The sequence below is a fragment of the Mustela erminea genome, chromosome 17 (genome assembly GCF_009829155.1).
Source record: "Mustela erminea isolate mMusErm1 chromosome 17, mMusErm1.Pri, whole genome shotgun sequence".
NCBI lineage: Eukaryota > Metazoa > Chordata > Mammalia > Carnivora > Mustelidae > Mustela > Mustela erminea.
This window is the reverse complement of record NC_045630.1, coordinates 14,311,397-14,329,451: the sequence shown is the minus strand read 5'-3', so window position 1 is coordinate 14,329,451 and position 18,055 is coordinate 14,311,397. Positions and strand designations below refer to the sequence as shown.

Sequence of the window (18,055 nt, the reverse complement as noted above, 5' to 3'; positions counted from 1 at the left end):
AGGAGTACACAGTTTTGACGCCTGGGTAACAAACTTTGAAGTTTATTAGGTAAGAAATTTCAAGCGCTTAAATTTCGGGCTTCCAGCATAAAGCTATAGAAAATTCACTTTGGTTTGACATTACTTGGATGAAAAATAACTGGCAAGATTTCTTTAGATAATGTGGCTCTTAAAGAGCTCCTAGGGGGTTTGCAACTTACAAATGCTAAAGGGCATTTCTAGCGGCAGCCAGAACGTGTCTTTCACCGGGCACCGTAAACGCTTTTAATAAAGCAACCGTGTTTATGTCCTAAAGATCCTATAAAAGCCAGGACTTACAAGGGCTGTGAAGCAGAAACATTCATACCTAGTCGATTACACACTCAGTTTTTAGGTAGGATGGGGGCAAGTACTTTTTGTATGTTCCTCGAATTCAGGCAGATCAAAGGTTGAATGACTTTGGGACAACAGAGTGTTTATGAGCTATGTTAAAAGTACACTGGCAGACAACTACCACCATCTTCTGCAACACACACACACACACACACACACACACACAAACACCTCTTTCCTAGGACATTTACAAATTCAGCCTCAAATTCATCAGACTGTGAAGAAGTCTTCTCTTTGAATAAGAATAGAGATGATAACATGTCTGAGACTATACCCTGTAGGAAACTTTTGGCACGGGATTCAAACATTGAAAAGAAGGGGGAAAAAATCAAGCTGGCCAGGGTAGGTGTCAGGGATAAGAAAAGACACTTGCTTGAGCATCCCCAGCCTTCATTCCTCCTCTTCCACCACCCCCAGACATTCCCTCCACACCATTAGGGAAACCACACAGACGCACACAAACACACCACTCACACTTAGAATGATCGGCTATTGTATCAAGTGTTGTAACCGGGATGTGACCATTTAGGCTGGGAACAGTAATAATCTCTCAACGTGCCCATTAGATACAGGATGGAATAATGCTTCTATTGGTTGGGTCCTTTCGAGGTAAGCGGGTGTATTGAGCGAGGAAATGTGCGTTCTGTGAATGGATCAAGGCTACTTCCTTTCTTCTTTTCCGTCCTATTATTTTCTTTAAGTATCCCAGTTTGTACATATGTTAGCGCCAGCCCACAAATAAACGGGTAGGAGTCAAAGATATATGCCCTCCACACCTTAAAACCATCTGCTCAGTTTGACATTTAAAAGGAAGGAGGGCAGGGAAGGAGGAGGAGGGTGGGGGAGAAACGGAGCCCAGGGACAGAAAAGATTCAGAATCTGGAAGGAAATGGCTTGAACTTTAGCCCACAAGTTATGTCAATTGCACCTAGCGCTCGGATGCACGTTTTGCACACTCTACGCCCCGGAACTGGCGGCAGGAAAAGTTCCCTGCGAACCCCAGGAACCCTTCTGCCACTCCCGGGGGAAGGCAGGCCTGAATGGAAGTCGGGGTAACCCGCCTGGAAGACAAGGAAGCTCCCCCACCCCTCCGCCGACGCAGCGGAGGCTCGCGGCTCGCCGCGCTCTGCCGCGGCAGTTCGCAGCCCGCATTAGGGCGCAGGAGCGGCTGGTTGAAATAGGAGCGCGCGCGACGCTGGGTGAGCGAGCTCGGTCCGCAGCCCAGCTCCGTGAGCTACGTACGCGGCGCCCTGTCCTGTCCCCTGCCGTCGGGGCGACGTACAGGCCGGGCTCCTGGCAGCCTCTCTTGCCCAAGCTGCGGCGCTCTCCCAGGTCTTGGGCCGCCCAAGAGCAAGGCGTGAGGCCCGAGCCCCCTATCTCCGGCGACTCCCGGTTTGTTTTCTGATAGGGGCGAAGCGATCGGTCAGGTCGGAGTCGAGAAGTCGCCTAGATATTGGCTCCATCTCTGCAACCAGGGGCCAAGCCTAGGGTCAACCCCTTCCTCCGCCCATTGGCAACACAACCCCAATAACTTTAAAGTTAACACAAGTTCTGACCGGTCTTCCAACAAATCTCATCCACGCACACTGCATTTACTTATTTATGGGAAGGGGATCTGCAGTGAGTTCTTAGTCAAACTCCTGCAGTTACCACTTAATGCATCTGGTCCTGGGTTAAACACACGTTGCTTTGACGATTCTTCGGTGTATTTCGGCCCCCCTCCACCGTTCTTTCTTAAAGCCCTTAGACGAAGGAAGGAGGGAAGAGGGCACATAAGGAATTTAAAACCTTACAAAGGACCGTCATCAGATCCAAAACAAATCAATTCTGGGAATTTCAACTGGATCCGGTACAGAGGCCAACGTGAGCGTGGATTTCGGGAGAAAGATGCTGAAGATCCCTACCTGGACACACAAATACACAGAAAACCATCCACTCTCCACCACCGCCACCACCCTTTAGAGGAGAAGAAAAAGAAAGAAAAACCAAGTCCAGGGTGCAGGCCGGCCTGCTTCCGGCTGTCTAAGGGCTGACTGACCGCCATTCTCTCATCCCCCACCCCCTTCTATCCCCTGTGCCCAGTGTGACTCCAAGCCCCACCTGGATCTGTTCTGAATTGGGGGGGGGGGGTAGAAATGCCACAAGATCAGTAGCAAGTAGCAGCTGCCGCGTTTCTCTCTTGGGAACCCCACTGCTTGAAGCCTCCCCAGTGATGTTTGTTTAACCAACAGCTTTCAAAGTAAACAGAGGCCAAGCGCTCCAAAGAAGTTGAAATATAACCCTTACAAGAATTAGGGGGCCGGAGTGCTGGCGGAAAAAGTAATTTTTTTTTTTTTTAAGTAATAAAGCTTCCATTCCAAATAGGGGTCCACCACAATGCCTAAAGGAAACTAGAATTGTCATAAAAATATAAATTCATCGAAAGGATTCATTACAATCAAGTGACCTCCAAGAAAAGCACCCTTCGTCCACACGCGCGCGCGCGCACACACACACACACACACACACAGACACACACACCTGTGGGGCTGGTTGTCAGTGAGGGAAGGGGCACATTACTAACTTGATTTTGGGGAAGTGGGCGAAAACAATCGAAGGGAGGTACATTCCCTGCCCGGGAGTAGAAAAGAGTAGGCTTGGAGCTCTGTGCCGCCAACCCTGGCTTTGCCTCAGGCACCGAACTTTCCAATATCAAGATATTAACAGATGGTGGTGAGCACATGGAGGGCTGTTACTTACATAATCCAGCCACTCCGCCCGGCCGGGGAGCCCGGCAAGGCGTCCTCCAGGCCGCGCGCGCGCCTCCCGAGGGGTGCTGTTGCCCCCCTCCCCCGAAATAACGTGCCTTTCTCCAACCCCGCCCGGATCTTTGGGGGCCAGGGTTTGGGGAGGTCGTGCTTTCAGAAAAACTATTCGCATCGATCGGGCTGTGCTTTACCTTCTTCAGTCCACAGCAGTAAAGAAGCTGGAGACCCAAGGGCAGAGGGAAGCGGAGGGGACGCTCTCGGGGAGACCCGGACGCTCTCCCCCGGGATCTGGGGGGACCAGGGAGTGGAATGTTCGCAATTTACATCCCTCCTTCTTTGGCTCAGATTAGCAGGTCCTTCCCAGTCCCTGAAATACAAAGGCAGGCTCGGGGCCGCAGCCGAGGGGGAGCGGGGTGGGGTGAGGGTGTGAGTGCGAGGGGACGCCTCTGCACGCGGGGGCGCAGTGGGCAAAGTTACGCGGAGCCGCCGGGCACCGCGACGCTCCCGAGCTTCTGCAGGGTTTCAGGCGCCGCCGGTCGCGCGCGGGGAGTCCCTTCAGGCTGTGCGGCCGCCCGCTGCCTTCGCGGCCCCCGCCGCCTCCCCCGCGGCCCGGTCCCTTCCGGTGTGCCTTGTGTACCTCCGCCCGCGTGTCGGGGGACGCGTGTGTGTGCCGAGCCTCTCCCTGGCGGCGCCTCCGGCCGCCGAAACCCGTGAGGAACACGCCTGCGTAGGTTGGAAAAGTTTCGGGTTGGGAGGGAAGCCTGCGAGTCGCCTCTCCTGGGCCCCGGCGGGAGCGGGGCTGCCCGGCCGGCGGCTTCCTCTCGGTCTCCTCCTCCCTCCCGGCCCTTCCTTCCTCGCCTCGGCCCCGCGCGAGGTGTCGCGGCCTCTCGGCCCGGAGTCCGCGAGCGCGAGATGCTGCGGCGGCGGCCGGGCGCTCCGAGCAGAGGGCACGCCCCTCCGGCCGGCTCGGGCCCTCGGGGGTCCCGCTCGCCCCGCCGGGGCCCCGCGGCCCTCGCCTCCTCCCGGGCCGCCGCGGGGCCGGAGCCCTGCTCGGCTGGCCCGCGCTGGGCGCACGCCGGGCGCAGAGGGCAGCCACCTGCTCCCCGCGCCGCGCGGGGCAAGGACCGTCGGACGCAGCCGGGCCGGAGCTGCCCCGCGGCCCAACCCCCGCCCCGCCCGCCGCCCGCCGCCCGCCGCCCGCCTGTTGCTGCGCGGGCCGTTCCCGCTGCGGCGCGCCCGCACCGGGGGCCGCGCTCCACCTGGCCCCTCTCCGGGGACCCAAGGAGGGGTGGGGGCTTTTGAAGGGATGGAAACCTCCCCTCCTGTCCACTCCCTTTCTTTTGTCAATTAACCTAAGGATATCTGGTCGTTACTCCAGCTTTTTTCTTTGGTCTTTCGACTCCAGGGTGTGAATTCCCAGGAGGTGCTCGATTTTTGATGGGTTTTGGGGATTTGGGGACTTCCTGTCCATCTTACTGGGCCTCTATGCAGGAGCGGGTAGAGATAAATAGGTGTAGGCCAGGCACAGAGAAGGAAGCTCCCAGTTTGGATTTATTTGGGGGAAGAGAGAGAGAAACTCTGGAAAGTTGCATTTTGTTTAAATTAGAGCAAGACAAAGTTGAAAGCCAGATTTCTCTAATTTTTCTGGTGATATTTCTTTTATGAAGTATCTAAGTGTCTGTTTGTCATCATTTTAAGATCAAAAGGAAAATCCATATGCTGCAGAGTTTTTCAAAATTGCTATTTAAATATGTTTTAAATGTTTTATCCAACGCGGAGATGACTGCTCAGAGGCAAGACCGGTGACAGGGATAGCGGGTTGGTTTGATGTGGAGCAGCGGTTCCCCAGAGTGGAAAGTAATCAGGAATCACCAAGGGAGCTTTTCAAAAAACAAAGATTTCTGGGCCCATCCCGGCTAGGCAATCAGTGGGAGGACCTGGGCGTCTGGGGGGTCATGCTGTGTTTCCAATTACTGCTCAGTTATTGATTCTGCAACCTTAGGTGTGTTACTTAATCTATCTGAGCCTCAGTTCTTTTCATCTGTTAAGTGGGGATAATATCCAGCTTACAGAGTTATAGAGAGTAAAATTGTTCAGCATATGACTGGAGCCAAGGGAACCTATTTTCTCTACAAGTGTGTGCTCTGCACATGCGCACTGATCTTACTGATCTAGTCTCCTTTTATACAGAACCCCCCCCCCCAATATTTTGATGAAGCTAACCGGAGGGTCATTTGATAGGTACACATAGGCACATTTTAGCATATGCTTAGCTGCAACTTTGAGCCTTTTCTGTGCACACATCTCACCTTTTAGGGCATAAACAGTAGAATTAGTGCATGTTTGGAAGCTAGGCTCTCTGCTCTTGGACTTAGGCCTGTCCATCCTGGCAGACAGAAATCATTCAGTGATCTGAAGTCTGCTCCTCTCACCTTCCCTGCTTTATAGATGGCAGACGTTTCCTACCGAAGCTGCCCATCAGACCAATGAAACCACAAGACAAAAAGTTCTATTCAAGAAGGGAACAACAAGAAGGAAAAAAGGTCAACAATCCTAGGTAAAAAAAGACAAATGTGTATCATCTATGGTATGTTTTTACATGTCTGATGAACAATTCCCCCAAATCTGGGTAAGGTAAACTACAACCCTTCCTGAAATTATTTTCAAAGCAATGAACACAAGCACACCCCAACATCCTTACGAGGGGGCCCAGCCAAAGATTGCTGCCAGAAGGCAAGGAAAGATAGGCAGGAAGATGTCAGCCCCGGCTGTGGTTCTGCAGTAGTGTGAGAAGAAGAAAGCCAGAGAAGGGGAATGGGCTGAATGAGCAGAGAAACATCAAGAAGGGTGACAGTTTTAGAACTGGAGAAGGCTGTGAGTAGCTAATTATACATCCCCAAAAAGGTATTTGCTGGTACCCTCCAAAAGCTTGAGATAAGTAATCAGGGTGTTTCCTGGGCCGGGATAAGGGACAGATGGCCAGCTTGGGGCATCTGTGGGCCCAGTCCCTAGTGAATGACCCCAGGGGTTGGGAGGAGGCACTCTCTGAGTGACAGGGAGGTCAAGCATCACCCCTAGATGCCTGTCTTCCTAGGGGTTGTGGATATCTCTGGGCAAATGTGGAAGATTCGTGCTCTCTGGACCTCAGGGAAATGGCTGTGACTCTAGGGGACAAAACAAAGAACCTCAAGACAAACACAGAGAAACACACATCTGGGGCCAAGCTGCAGGCAGGCAGGTGGCACTGACTTCTTACTCCCTGGGTAGAAGGAGTCCTTTGGCCTGTACTTGAGATCCTGGTGGAGAGGTGGGGGGAGGAGGGGGCAAGGGGCAGAGGCTGAGGGGGTATAGTGTGGGGTGATGGGCAGAATTTGGAGGGGTGGGGGGGGAGTGAGGGTGGGAGGGGGGTAGTCGGGGATCAGGAGAGAAGGTAGGTGTATGCACTGCAGAACCCAAGTTGGAGAGGTCCTGGGGTTCAAGGGAGCAGAGTTAAGGGGAGAGAGCAGCCAGTGCGGGGCGGCGGCGGCGGGGGGGCGGGGGGTGCCTGTGACTGGAAAGAGGCAAGGAGCACCAGTTCCCCTGCAAGGCAGCTCACTGAGGCCTGAGTGGTGCATGGAAGTGTGTCTGGAGGGCTGAAGGGGAGTCAGCAGAAAAAGTCTGGAGGCCAAGTGTGACCTTTGCTCAAGGGAGGATGAAAGGTCCAGTGACTGGGCTTCCTCAGGCCCTCACTAGCCGGCTGAGACTTAGGAACCCCCTGGCTGGCTTGACAGGGAAGCCCTGGGACCCTGCTTCAAGGCTGACTCAGGCCGCTGGCACCCTGGGGCCTCCCCCTGAGGGTGTGGGAGCTGGCAGGTGTACAGTGGGGGGTACCCTGTTCCCTGCTCCCTTTTTCCTCTGTAGGCAGAGCCCTTTGCCCCCAGCAGGGCCTCCCTTCCTGGGCCCCATTCCTACTGTAGGCCTAGTGTTGCTCCCCATGCCCCAGGTCCCCTGGGCCTTCTCCTTTTCCCGCACAGATAAAGCACTCTCACCCCCCAATCTCCTCCGTGCTGATCTGATGGTAGTGACTGGGGGAGCGTGCAGAAGGCAGGAGGGGTGCATAACCCAAAGTGGACTCTAAGAAAATGGAATAACACAATTCAACAGACAGCTGATGTTCACAACGCTGTGCTGAGAACGTCAGTTGGTGACCCCGTTGAGGGAGCAGAGTGGACTGGAGGGTTTGGGGTGTTAGTCAACATGGGTGGATAGTTCTATGTTTGAATACTTCAGTTTCTGAAACTTAGGAGCACAAGTCTAGAAGATTCTGGATGAGGGGCAAAAGTGGCCACACCTCCTCCTCTCTGTATCCTATCGTGTTTGAGTGAGAATTCAGAAAGAGGCAAATAGATGTGGTAATAAGCAATGATGGACAATTCAGCATTTCTAGAGCACTTCCAGTGTTATAACTGGGCCCGAGGCTCTACACCATGCTGCCATTTTTAAATTCTAAAATCCCGTCGATGGTGAGACACACTCTCAATTTAAAGATGGCCTTTGAGAGAAAAAACAAAACACGATGACCCTGAAATGTACCAGGGATTGTAAGACACACTGATTTCAGGAACATAATACAGCAAGAAAAAGTGAAACTTAGAAGGGTAGAAACAAAGTATATTAAGGGTAGTTCTCTCAAGAGCCCTGCTAAGAATTATCCCCACTGTAAGGATGAATAGACTGAGGCTGGGGAAGGTTTCACCACTTGCTCAAGGCCACAAAGCTGGCAATTTTCAGTCAGAATTAGCACCCAGGTTTGCCTGTGGTCAGAGCTGGAGCAGTTTCTCCCAGGGCACATAACCCCGGCAAGACTGGGCTTCGTCAGCTTTTTCTAGCCCCAGTTCCACATCTCGACCCTTTTACCATCAACGCCCCCTCCCCCACCCTCTAAGCTATGGAGATTTCCATGAGGAGCAAGTAATTCATTGGGGAGAAAAGGGTACAAAATAGTCAAATGACATTCTTCAGATTCAAATAGAGTCTTTAAAAGGGTAAAAACCATGCATGCCAGGTTTTGCCGTGCACTGCAGGAAGTCGATGAATTCAAGGATCCCTGTATTGCTGAAAATAGAATTGTAAAAAATAAAAGGGGTGGGGGGAGAAAGTGAACGAAACTAATCCTATTAAACGTGGTAGCATGTTTTTGTGGCACGCAGGGAGAGATTAAGCACAGGAAAGGGGATAAGTACTGCTTCAGTTTCACTAAACTAATGTGACAACTTGTCATTGGAAATCTTTGCAGCTTGTTAGTAGATGACTAGCTGATTCAGAAGTGTTTTCTATCATTCCCTTTGTGTCTCCTGTGAGGTTGTTTTTTTTTTTTTTTTTAATTTTCTTTCTTTTCCTGTTTCTTTCTTACCCACGCTGCTCTATTTTGCTTTTTAATCCTTCGTGTCTCCTTCAAGTCAAAACATTTAGCTTGCTCTAATCAAGATTTGGTTTTGAAGATGCCCTTTGACCTCCAGGGGCCCAGAGAAGCCCCTGAGGGGACTACCCTCCATCCCCAGCCCAGGGTAGGTCAGTCCTGTGGGTGGAAAACGTGGGCTTCCGGGGCAACACTCTCATTTCGAAGATTTTATTTTTCAACCATCCTCCCCCTCTCCACTTCCTCCTTGAGTTCTTTTCTTGTTTTAATCTTTTATCCTCTCCCGTTCGCCTTTCACTTCCGGGCTTCTGATTTTTTTCTTTCCCTCACTTTCCCTCTCTCTGCACTTTTCTTTCTTCCCTCACCTGCTCGCTTTCTCCATCTGCTCTTTTATTTCTTTTCCCTTTTCCACGCACCCCAGTAACTCTCTTATTCGAGAGATCGAATCGAACAGATAAGACTGTGAGGAAAGTTGTGGCTCCTTCACCGTGGTTGCCACGTTGAAGTAACTGCTGCTTGAGGGGGCAGTGTCCTGGGGAGGAGGGTGTCCAGGGCCCATCCCAGATGGGGAACAAAAGGCTGATCTCAGTCGAAAGGAAGCAAGAACTTTAGGCTCGGTCACTGCCTTTCCAAAGCAGGTGTTTAGCATGTTTGGAAATGTGGCCGCCGGCCCTCTGTCTCTTGCTTTGGCATGGCTCTCTCCCACCTTCCTCTCCCTCCCCCGCTCCAACTTTCCCCACTGGCTTACCACCAGAGGCGAGATGTTGAGTCAATGGAAAAACAACATTCGCCAACATTAAAGGGAGACTGTTTGGAAAAGGAAGGCCCTGCTGAGGTGCAGAGGAAGTCTGTGTATTAACACGGGCCACCTCTTATCTGGGGCAGCTGGGCCCGAGCTGCCTGGGCTGGTCCCCAGGCTTTGCCAAGAGGCCTTCAGCAGAGAGGACAGGCCGCCTTGCAGACTGGGGGGCTGATCCTCATCCAGGACCCGAGCATCCCAGCATTTTAGAGACAAAAAGGCCTTGCTTTTCTCCCAGAGGCTTCATGGGGAAACCTGCCCCAATAAGCAAAGTCTTGCAAAAAAAATAAAATAAAATAAAATAAAATAAATAATAATAGTAAAATAAAAGGCAGCAGTTCTCAGGGCTTTTGTACCTGGACTTAGACCCAGGCCCTCTCGTTTCCAGTCCTTTCCAAGACTCCCAAGCCCTGTAAGGACTGGCCATTCTGATCTGAATGTGATTTATGGGGAAAAACAAGCTAAAGTGACCCAAAGGAGAATTAAGAAAGAAATAACAATCAACACACAAAAACACGTGGGTAAGTGGGTAAGGGCGCACTGGCTCTAAATTGCTTACCGTTAAGTCTTGAGCCAGGTCCCGATGGAAAGATAAGGGCAATCTTTAATCAGTCAATAATTAACCGAAGCTCCATGAATGGTCCAGTCAACCAAGTCCTGCTGACACCTTCAGAACCCTGCTTCAGTGGGAGGGTTAGCTGGAAGCTTTTGACAGACCCCCACTCATGGATCACCCTAAGAGGGGTAAAGTTATGCCTGGACCTGCCGGAGAAATCATTTGGTTAATTTCTGCAGATTTCACTTTTCACTCCCCCCCATCTCTCCACCAGGATCTCAAGCACAGGCCACAGTGCCCCTTCTGTGTTGTGCATAAAACAGTCTGGAGATCCATTCTGGTTCCAGGTCAGTTTGAAGCAAATCCCAGATGTGATCTGCTCGTGGCTACCCCAGTTTTCCTAGAGGACCATATCTTTTCTTCCCTGCTTTGCTCATCATAGTAATTTGCTCATTTTTGTAGTTTGTTCCCAGTGTCTGTAGGTATTTCTATTCTCAGTTTCTCAACGTCCACATCTCTTCAATTTGTGATAAAAGCAGAAACGCTTCTGAAGTGATCAGCAACCAGATAGCCCTACCAAAGCATGAAAATAATTTTCGAGTTTTAAATAAGTAGACGATGAAAAGACTAATAAATATCAATTTTTGTCTTTCTGGTAGATCATGTTCTTTTCACTTCCAACAGACACAAATTTTTAGGAGAGGCTTAAGTCCTAAATGTTTTTTTTTTTTTTTTAAGATTTTATTTATTTATTCACAGACAGAGATCACAAGTAGGCAAAGAGGCAGGTGGTGGGTGTGGGGTGGGGGGTGGACGCAGGGTCCCTGCTGAGCAGAAAGCCTGATGCGGGGCTCCATCCCAGGACCCTGGGATCATGACCTGAGCTGAAAGCAGAGGCCTTATCCACTGAACCACCCAGGCGCTCCTGTAAATGGTTTTTAATTTCATTTTTTTGTTTTTGCTTTGCTTTGTTCTATACAACATCTAGTGTGTTATGATACACTTTTAGTTACACTATTAGATGAGAAAAAAAACAGCGTATTAAGTGTGGTTTGAATTTTTCCTAAAGTTAAGCTGGAGGTCATGACAGGGTGACAGTCCTTGAAGTGTTCTCCTAATTTCGCCTATTCAAGCCATTTAAGAAATCTGTTCTTTTAGACACGGGGGGGGGGGGGGGGGGGGGGGGGGGGGGGGGGGGGGGGGGGCGGGGGAATGGGGTATAAGAATGTGGCTTGATAATGAATCCATCTCCATCCCCCAAATAACAAAAACTGAATGTTTGGCTACTAAGGTATCAGTGATGTTCTTCCTACATTGTCAAAGATGGTTCATCCATTTACACTTCTGTTGGTTCCCCAGCTCTGCCTCTGTCATCACCAACACATCATTCTCCTCCCCTAATAGAACTCAGTAGTCTGGGTGCTCAATTAATCGTTGGCTGCTTGGGGGAGTTGCCAATGAGTGGAAATTCTGCCAATGATCTGTGACACCCTTTTCAACAAACATTAATTGAATGACATTTCTTTTTTCCCCAAACCATCCATCTGTCCTTTCTTATGCAACTTCTGAGTTTCAAAAGGGTAGAAGGCAAGCTTTCTTTTGGTCACACATTTGACCCAAGAAGGCAATCTATGAATTTAAAAAAATGTAAGCAAACTACAGCCTTATAAATAAGTTTATGAGAGTCATTTTTTTTTTTTAAGATTTTATTTATTTATTTGACGGACAGAGATCACAAGTAGGCAGAGAGACAGGAAGAGAGAGAAAGGGAAGCAGGCTCCCTGCTGAGCAGAGAGCCCAATGTGGGGCTTGATCCCAGGACCCTGAGATCATGACCTGAGCTGAAGACAGAGGCTTAACCCACTGAGCCACCCAGGCACCCCCAAGATTCATCATCTTGAAGCAACATGTTAAATATGAAACCAGTTAGACCCAGCCTTCATTTCTGTTTGCCAATTAAAATTTCTTGCTCTCATGAAGGCAGTTAGTAAATGGCTAGATTCAATGTTGCTGTGATCATTCGGGGGTACCAGTGGGAATGGGAAAAGTAAGAAGAAAAACGGATTTTTTTTTTTTTCAAAACTAGTCACTAAATTCGTAGGAAAACAAATCTAGGACCCAGTTTTCTTGGGGTTTCTGTTAACTTTTTATTGTTTTATAATATGGAAAAGTATTATCTTGCCTGTAAGAATGCTGTTAAGTGAAGCAGAGGACATAAATCAAGTTGCTGTGTGGTCATGTTGCTTGGATATTAAAATGAGATTTTAAAGAATGAAACTGGAGTCTATTTTTCAACAGGTGAAAAGGTATTTATAATTACACTAATAATTTTTGAATATCATATTAATGAAGATAGGGAGACATAGACCTTGACATCTGCATGTTGAGTTACATTCACTGTGAAAAAAAATGTTGTTTACCCCTCGAGAATTTCTTAAGAAAAAGAAAAATCAATCTCCATCAATGAGCAATATTTTTCTCCCCAAGGGATATTGATTTGAACATTGACTTCACAATGGGTGAGTTATTTCCCTCCGACCCCCTATTATGAATTGTTCAGTGACATGTCTTTTATGAGCTAATAAACAGGTTGTTTCTAGTGTAGCAATCTCGTCGTGGAGATTCCAACTTCTGAGTTGTGATTGGTTGGGAATAGTTTAGCTTTTGTATGTGAAGTATTTCTACAGGGTATATTCCAAGTTTAAAAAACAATATCTCCCCTCTTCCTTTTTAAATGAAATAAAGCTCTTTCTATACTTCTGAGGGAAAAATCAGGGGGCAGTGAATAATTCCCTTTGCTGTTTGCTCCTACCACACGGCCTCTCAGCTTGTGCGTGGACCCATGACTCACACGTAGTCATACACATGTCTTCACGATTCCCTTTTCTCTCTTTATGTCATGGTGCAATATTGGCATCTCTAATTTTGAAAATAAACCAGATTTTCAATTTACCAGAGAAACGAGTACGTAAAGGACCACCGCGGTGGGTGGAAGCAGAGGAAAGGGTAGATGGTGTTGAATTTTTGTCAACATGAATGCTCATTCTTCAATTTATCTGTTAGGGTGTGTGTATAATGTATTTTCTTAATGAGCTTCTTAAAGGGTGAATTTAGAATTTATATGAGATCGCCTTTGGGTTTATTCATCCATCCATTTATTCTTGAACAAATATTAATTTACCGCCACATCCTGTGCCAAACACCATGCTCAGCATTGATGATAATGATAAGTCAGACCCATCTGAGGCAGTCACAGGGTGGCTGGGAAGACATTAGGTCAGAGAGTTATGAATACATGTTGACACGAAACACTTTAGGAGCCCCGAGGCTTAGCTTCAGGGAAGCAGGGAGTATCAAGGAAGCCTTCAGGGAGAAGGTGAGCATAAGCCCAGTTAATTAATCAGACCATGGGCTGAGGAGAGGAACAGAAGTGCGTTCCCTGTTGCACAGTGAGAGAAATCTTAAGCAAGTCGCCATACCTCTCTGAGCCTTAGTTTCCTTGTCTGCCAACTGGGCGTAATAATACTTGCCTTATGAGATTGTCGTGGAGATTAAATGAGAATGCATGAAAAGCTTCAACACTGTGCACAAAGTAGGCACTCCATAAACGTTTGCGGCAGAGCTGTAAGGAAATGATGTCATAACGCATTCTAATATTAATCCAACAAATATTTATTGGGCACCGATTGGGTGTGTCGTGTCCTGGTGCTGGGTCCCAGGTGAGACACCATGATGGTGGGGTGAGGGACAGGATGGCGGGTGGCGCGTGCGTGTCACTGAGGAGACACACTGCTTCTGTGCTTGGCGACCTGGACGTGGGCTCTTGCAGTGGGGTTCAGAGCCTCCCGGGGGGAGGCCTGGAGGAGAAAGACGAGCCAACCTTTGTCCTGCCAGACCAGGAAGACCAGATGTGGCTGTGGTGGCCTCAACACAGGCAGAGGACAGGCAGACTTGTTCTTGTGTGATTCCTAAGTTTCCTTTAGTTTTCTTGGGTGCTCACTGGCTCTCTGTAGCTAGATTACAGTCCCTTAAAAACCAAAACAAACCAAATCAAGACTCCCATCTGTTAGCTGTGGCCTGTTGTAATGTGGCACCTCTGGTATACACCCAGTAGACATGACTAGGTCTTCATACTTCCCTCTTCTAAGCATGCTGAAAATTCCAGTTGTTTCTTAGGCCCAGTCAGTTTCAGAGGGCTCAGATTTAAATGCTTGCTTTTGTGCTTATTAAAGAGATTCATGAATTGGGAATTGTGATCGTGTCACTGCCTAAAACTCTTCGCACTGCTCTTAGGATAAAGTCCAAAATCCTGAATGTGCCTGACAAGACTTTGCATAATCTGGCTTCTGTCCTGGGCTCCCGCCTCATCTCCTGGAACTGCCCGTCCTCCCCGCGTCTCCACATCCCTGGCCTTGCTCCTGCTACTTCCCTGCCCGCCAGCGCAGGGGCTACTTCCCTGCCCGCCAGCGCAGGGGCTACTTCCCTGCCCGCCTTGTACAGGCGGCTGCCCATGCGCGTGCGCACAAGGTCTCCCCAACCCTTCCTCCGGACGGACTCCCCACCTTAGGGGCCCACTTCAAAGTATTTGCTCAGGAAGGGCTTCCCTCATTTCCTAAGTTAGACACTTGAATGATACAGGCTCATATCAGCTAGAGTTTTCTTTTATTCTGCTCACCATAATGGCAATAAATTATTACAACGTAAGCTTTATTCATCCAACAAATATTCTTTGAGCCCTTGATGTGGCCTAGATGTCGGGAATGCCACACGGACAGACAGAGCCTCTGTCCGTGGAGCTCGTGAGCGAGGCAGTGAGTGAGAGGTGCCTACAGATGGGGTATGGTATCAGGCTGTGTTGAAAACTCTGGAAAATAGTTAAGCTGGGTACGGGGGCAGAGCGGGCTGAAGGTAAGTTGGGAAGGATAAGAGGGCAAGCTTCTGGCTGTCCTGTTCAGTGCAGAATTCCCAATGGCCAACACAATGCCCGGCATCTGGAAAGTACTTGACGAAGAATTGCTGAATGAAAATCAGGTTGGTTCCAGTAGACCGGAAGGAGTGAAGGGCTGAAGAAGGCTAATGGAGCAATGCTTGCTTCTCTCCAAGTTCCGTGACTGTGTCTGGGAAGATGTCGTCTTGCGTGTTCACCCCGCTTTTGTTAGGAATCCACATCAAACCTAACTCCCTGCTGAAGCTGACTATAATCACACCTTTGGGGTGCTAACATTGCACATGTTCTTCCTTAATTGCCACGGGCCAAATAGCAACTGGTTGGTGAATGAAATGTTTATGCTTTGAAGAATTGGTGTTCTAATCGGTTTCTATTTATGCCAATGATCAACTATTTCTCAGTGAGGAGGAGGGGGATTTTTTTTTTGTGATATCTGTGCATCTAAGTGACTAATGAAGTCAATCTGGGCTTGGCAGATTTTGCCACAACTTGGACAGACGTGGCACTCATGATGGTGTGTTACTTCTCAGCTTGCTGGTTCCCTTGTTCCCATTGCAATGATCTCATTTTTGGCATTTTCCTTTCACAGCGTTATCTTCCCATTTTGCACGATGCTGCGGTGGGGCTCAGGCTAAAGGCACGGTCTGCCACTTCTCTTTCAACCAACCCTGTCTTAAAGACTATTCTGAAGACCAAACCTATTCCATTAGCTCTATTTTGTTTTAATTTGGGTGGAATGGTGGAGGTGGGGAATTCATGCTCTCACAGGTTTGTTTTTTTTTTTCCTCTACTTTGGAGAGAACTGGACCTTGGGGCTCAGTGTGACTTGAGAGTCAGACTAATTGGGTCCATTCTCTTGTCTTGGTTTTAAAAAGAACTGCACAGCAGAAAGGAAGAGCACGATCGGGATGGTTCCCATGTTCTTCTGTGAACCCAGCACACCTTTCCTATGGTGTGGTCACCTGGCCCCACTTCTCCCATAAAGCAGTGTCTTTCCCTGCCCCAGGGGCCCTTTCTGGTTCTGCACCTTTATATATAGGAGCCCATTGCTTTGTTTGTACCACTCTTTTGACAGAAAAAACCCCAAAGTCCATTCTGTAAGTTCATTTTGGCTCCAGTCCCCACAGTTTTAGTCTGTCCCACCCCTTTCCCTCTGTGTATCACACTGTTTATCTCCACAACCAGATCCCAGACTCCCCAACAGAGAGGCACATAGTTTGTATCTACCATTAACTAGCTCCCCAACCACCCCGTGCTCTAACCAGAGGGTTTCCAGCAGTTGCTGCTCAGGGCTTTGACGGGGGAGGAAGATTGGAAAGGAAAGGACTCTGTTCCCAGCTTCGCACTGTTTCCTTTAAGCTTACCAGTTTGTAATTATATATTTACTTATCTTTCTTTCTTTTCTTTTTTTTTTTTTTAAATATTTTATTTATTTATTTGACAGACAGAGATCACAAGTAGGCAGAGAGGCAGGCAGAGAGAGAGAGAGGGAGGCAGGCTCCCTGCTGAGCAGAGAGCCCGATGCGGGACTCGATCCCAGGACCCTGAGACCATGACCTGAGCCGAAGGCAGCGGCTTAACCCACTGAGCCACCCAGGCACCCATATTTACTTATCTTTCTACGTATTGACTGTGCTCCCTTCCCTCAAGCTCTAAGCCTCATAAAGGCTAGAAAACGTGTCTGCTTTGTTGACCAAGGTATGCCTGATGCTGGCCAGAGCAAACATGTGTACTGAATCCCGGTGGAGGCCAGGAGTGAATGCAGAGGAGACGAGCTTATTCCGGGCGGATTTTCACTTACCCTAAAGAAGTGAAATGAAAGCAAACTTTGGTGGTTTTGTTGAACTGTGGGCAAATCGGTATGGACAGAGAAATTCAATGAACTGTATTCAACAATTTTTGTTCCCGGGCTAGAATCATGAGACTAAGACCTGGGATTCTTGGTCCCACCTCTTTTGGGGCATTAAAAACCAGAACCAAAAACGAAAACACCAAGCCCAAACCTTGGCATATTACACCACCCAGATTTTTTTTCTTTGTCTCAAAGAAGGCTCAGCTGAACGGCAGATTCCTGACCTAGCGCAACAATCACAAACTCCGACAACCTCAGCTGTCCCAGATGATGTCACAAAACCCTTAAGAATGCTCACTGCTGAGTTGGGCACAGGTCCAGCAAACACAATTCTTCCTGCCAGTTATTCAGGGTCTTTGACAGATTAGGTGGTCTTTTTTCTTCTGCTGCTGCTTCTTTTTTTTTTTTTTTTTTTTTCCTCCAACCTCTTAAAAGGCGGTTCAGTTTACCTCTAAGCAAGACATTAGCTCTGGCTGCCCCAAATAACATTTTAATTGAAGTCTCAGTCCAAACAAATGCCCAGCCTCTTTATTAACCCCAACAGTGTAATTTTTCAACCTAAGACTGATTCAGGGGGAAACTGTCTCACTTAAACTGCTACGCACTGGGACATGGCATTTTCCCTCAACCAGTCTCTTTTCTGACCTTGATTTGAACCTTAATCTCTTCTAACGATGTTTTCTTTATTAGCTGCTCACAGCCGTGGCACAAGACTAATTTTCCTGTTTTTAGACTCTCAGTTTACAGAGGTATTTCACTCCCCTTTTTGCCCCCAAAAGTCACCAAGATTTCATGGACCTCTTTGGGAAAAGGAAGGGAATACCTATTTTGCACATTTGTTGTCTTTTTTTTTTTTTTTTTTTAGTAAATTAAATAGCTGCTTTGCAAAATGTTCTGTAGAATTTTAGATTGTATTTTTTGAGGCACATTCAAGTTTAGGTACAAAGAAATCATACTCTGAATTGTCAGAAAAACCTGAAAAAAAAAAAACCCTTTTAAAAGATTACAAAAGATTTTTCGTCAATAGCCTGGTCCACACTTATAAAGTGAAAACTAAGGCTATTATCTGAGTAATTCAGGCAAAAACAATATGTTTTTATTACAGACCTCTAATCTTTTGGGGGAGATCTGAATTATCCAGATAATTGCTGCAATTCCTTTCTTCATTTTTATACTTAAACATAATCAATGAGTACTGACAGAGAAAAATCATTTTCCTTCGTTACACCTTCCCATTATTTGATACTGGTAAAATGATCCAAATTAAAAAGAAAAAAAGCGCACCCTTTTCAATAACAATGAAAAAAAAAAGTGTTTCTCTATTTGGAGTATACCTTAATATAGCAGAACTATGTAGGTAGAAAAACAGTGCTTATGATCATG

General features: G+C 48.1%; 1 protein-coding gene across 1 annotated transcript; it reads right to left on the bottom strand.

The window, feature by feature from the left end:
- Positions 1-24: 24 nt before the first annotated feature.
- On the bottom strand, positions 25-5,504 carry LOC116576715 (collagen alpha-1(I) chain-like). The gene is made up of 4 exons (XM_032319196.1): positions 5,429-5,504; positions 3,757-4,387; positions 3,311-3,407; positions 25-2,114 (listed from the first exon to the last, which is right to left on the bottom strand). The coding sequence occupies exons 1-4, from the start codon at positions 5,502-5,504 to the stop codon at positions 2,046-2,048; spliced, it is 873 nt and encodes a 290-aa protein (XP_032175087.1). The 3' UTR covers positions 25-2,045.
- Between the last annotated feature and the right edge of the window lie 12,551 nt (positions 5,505-18,055).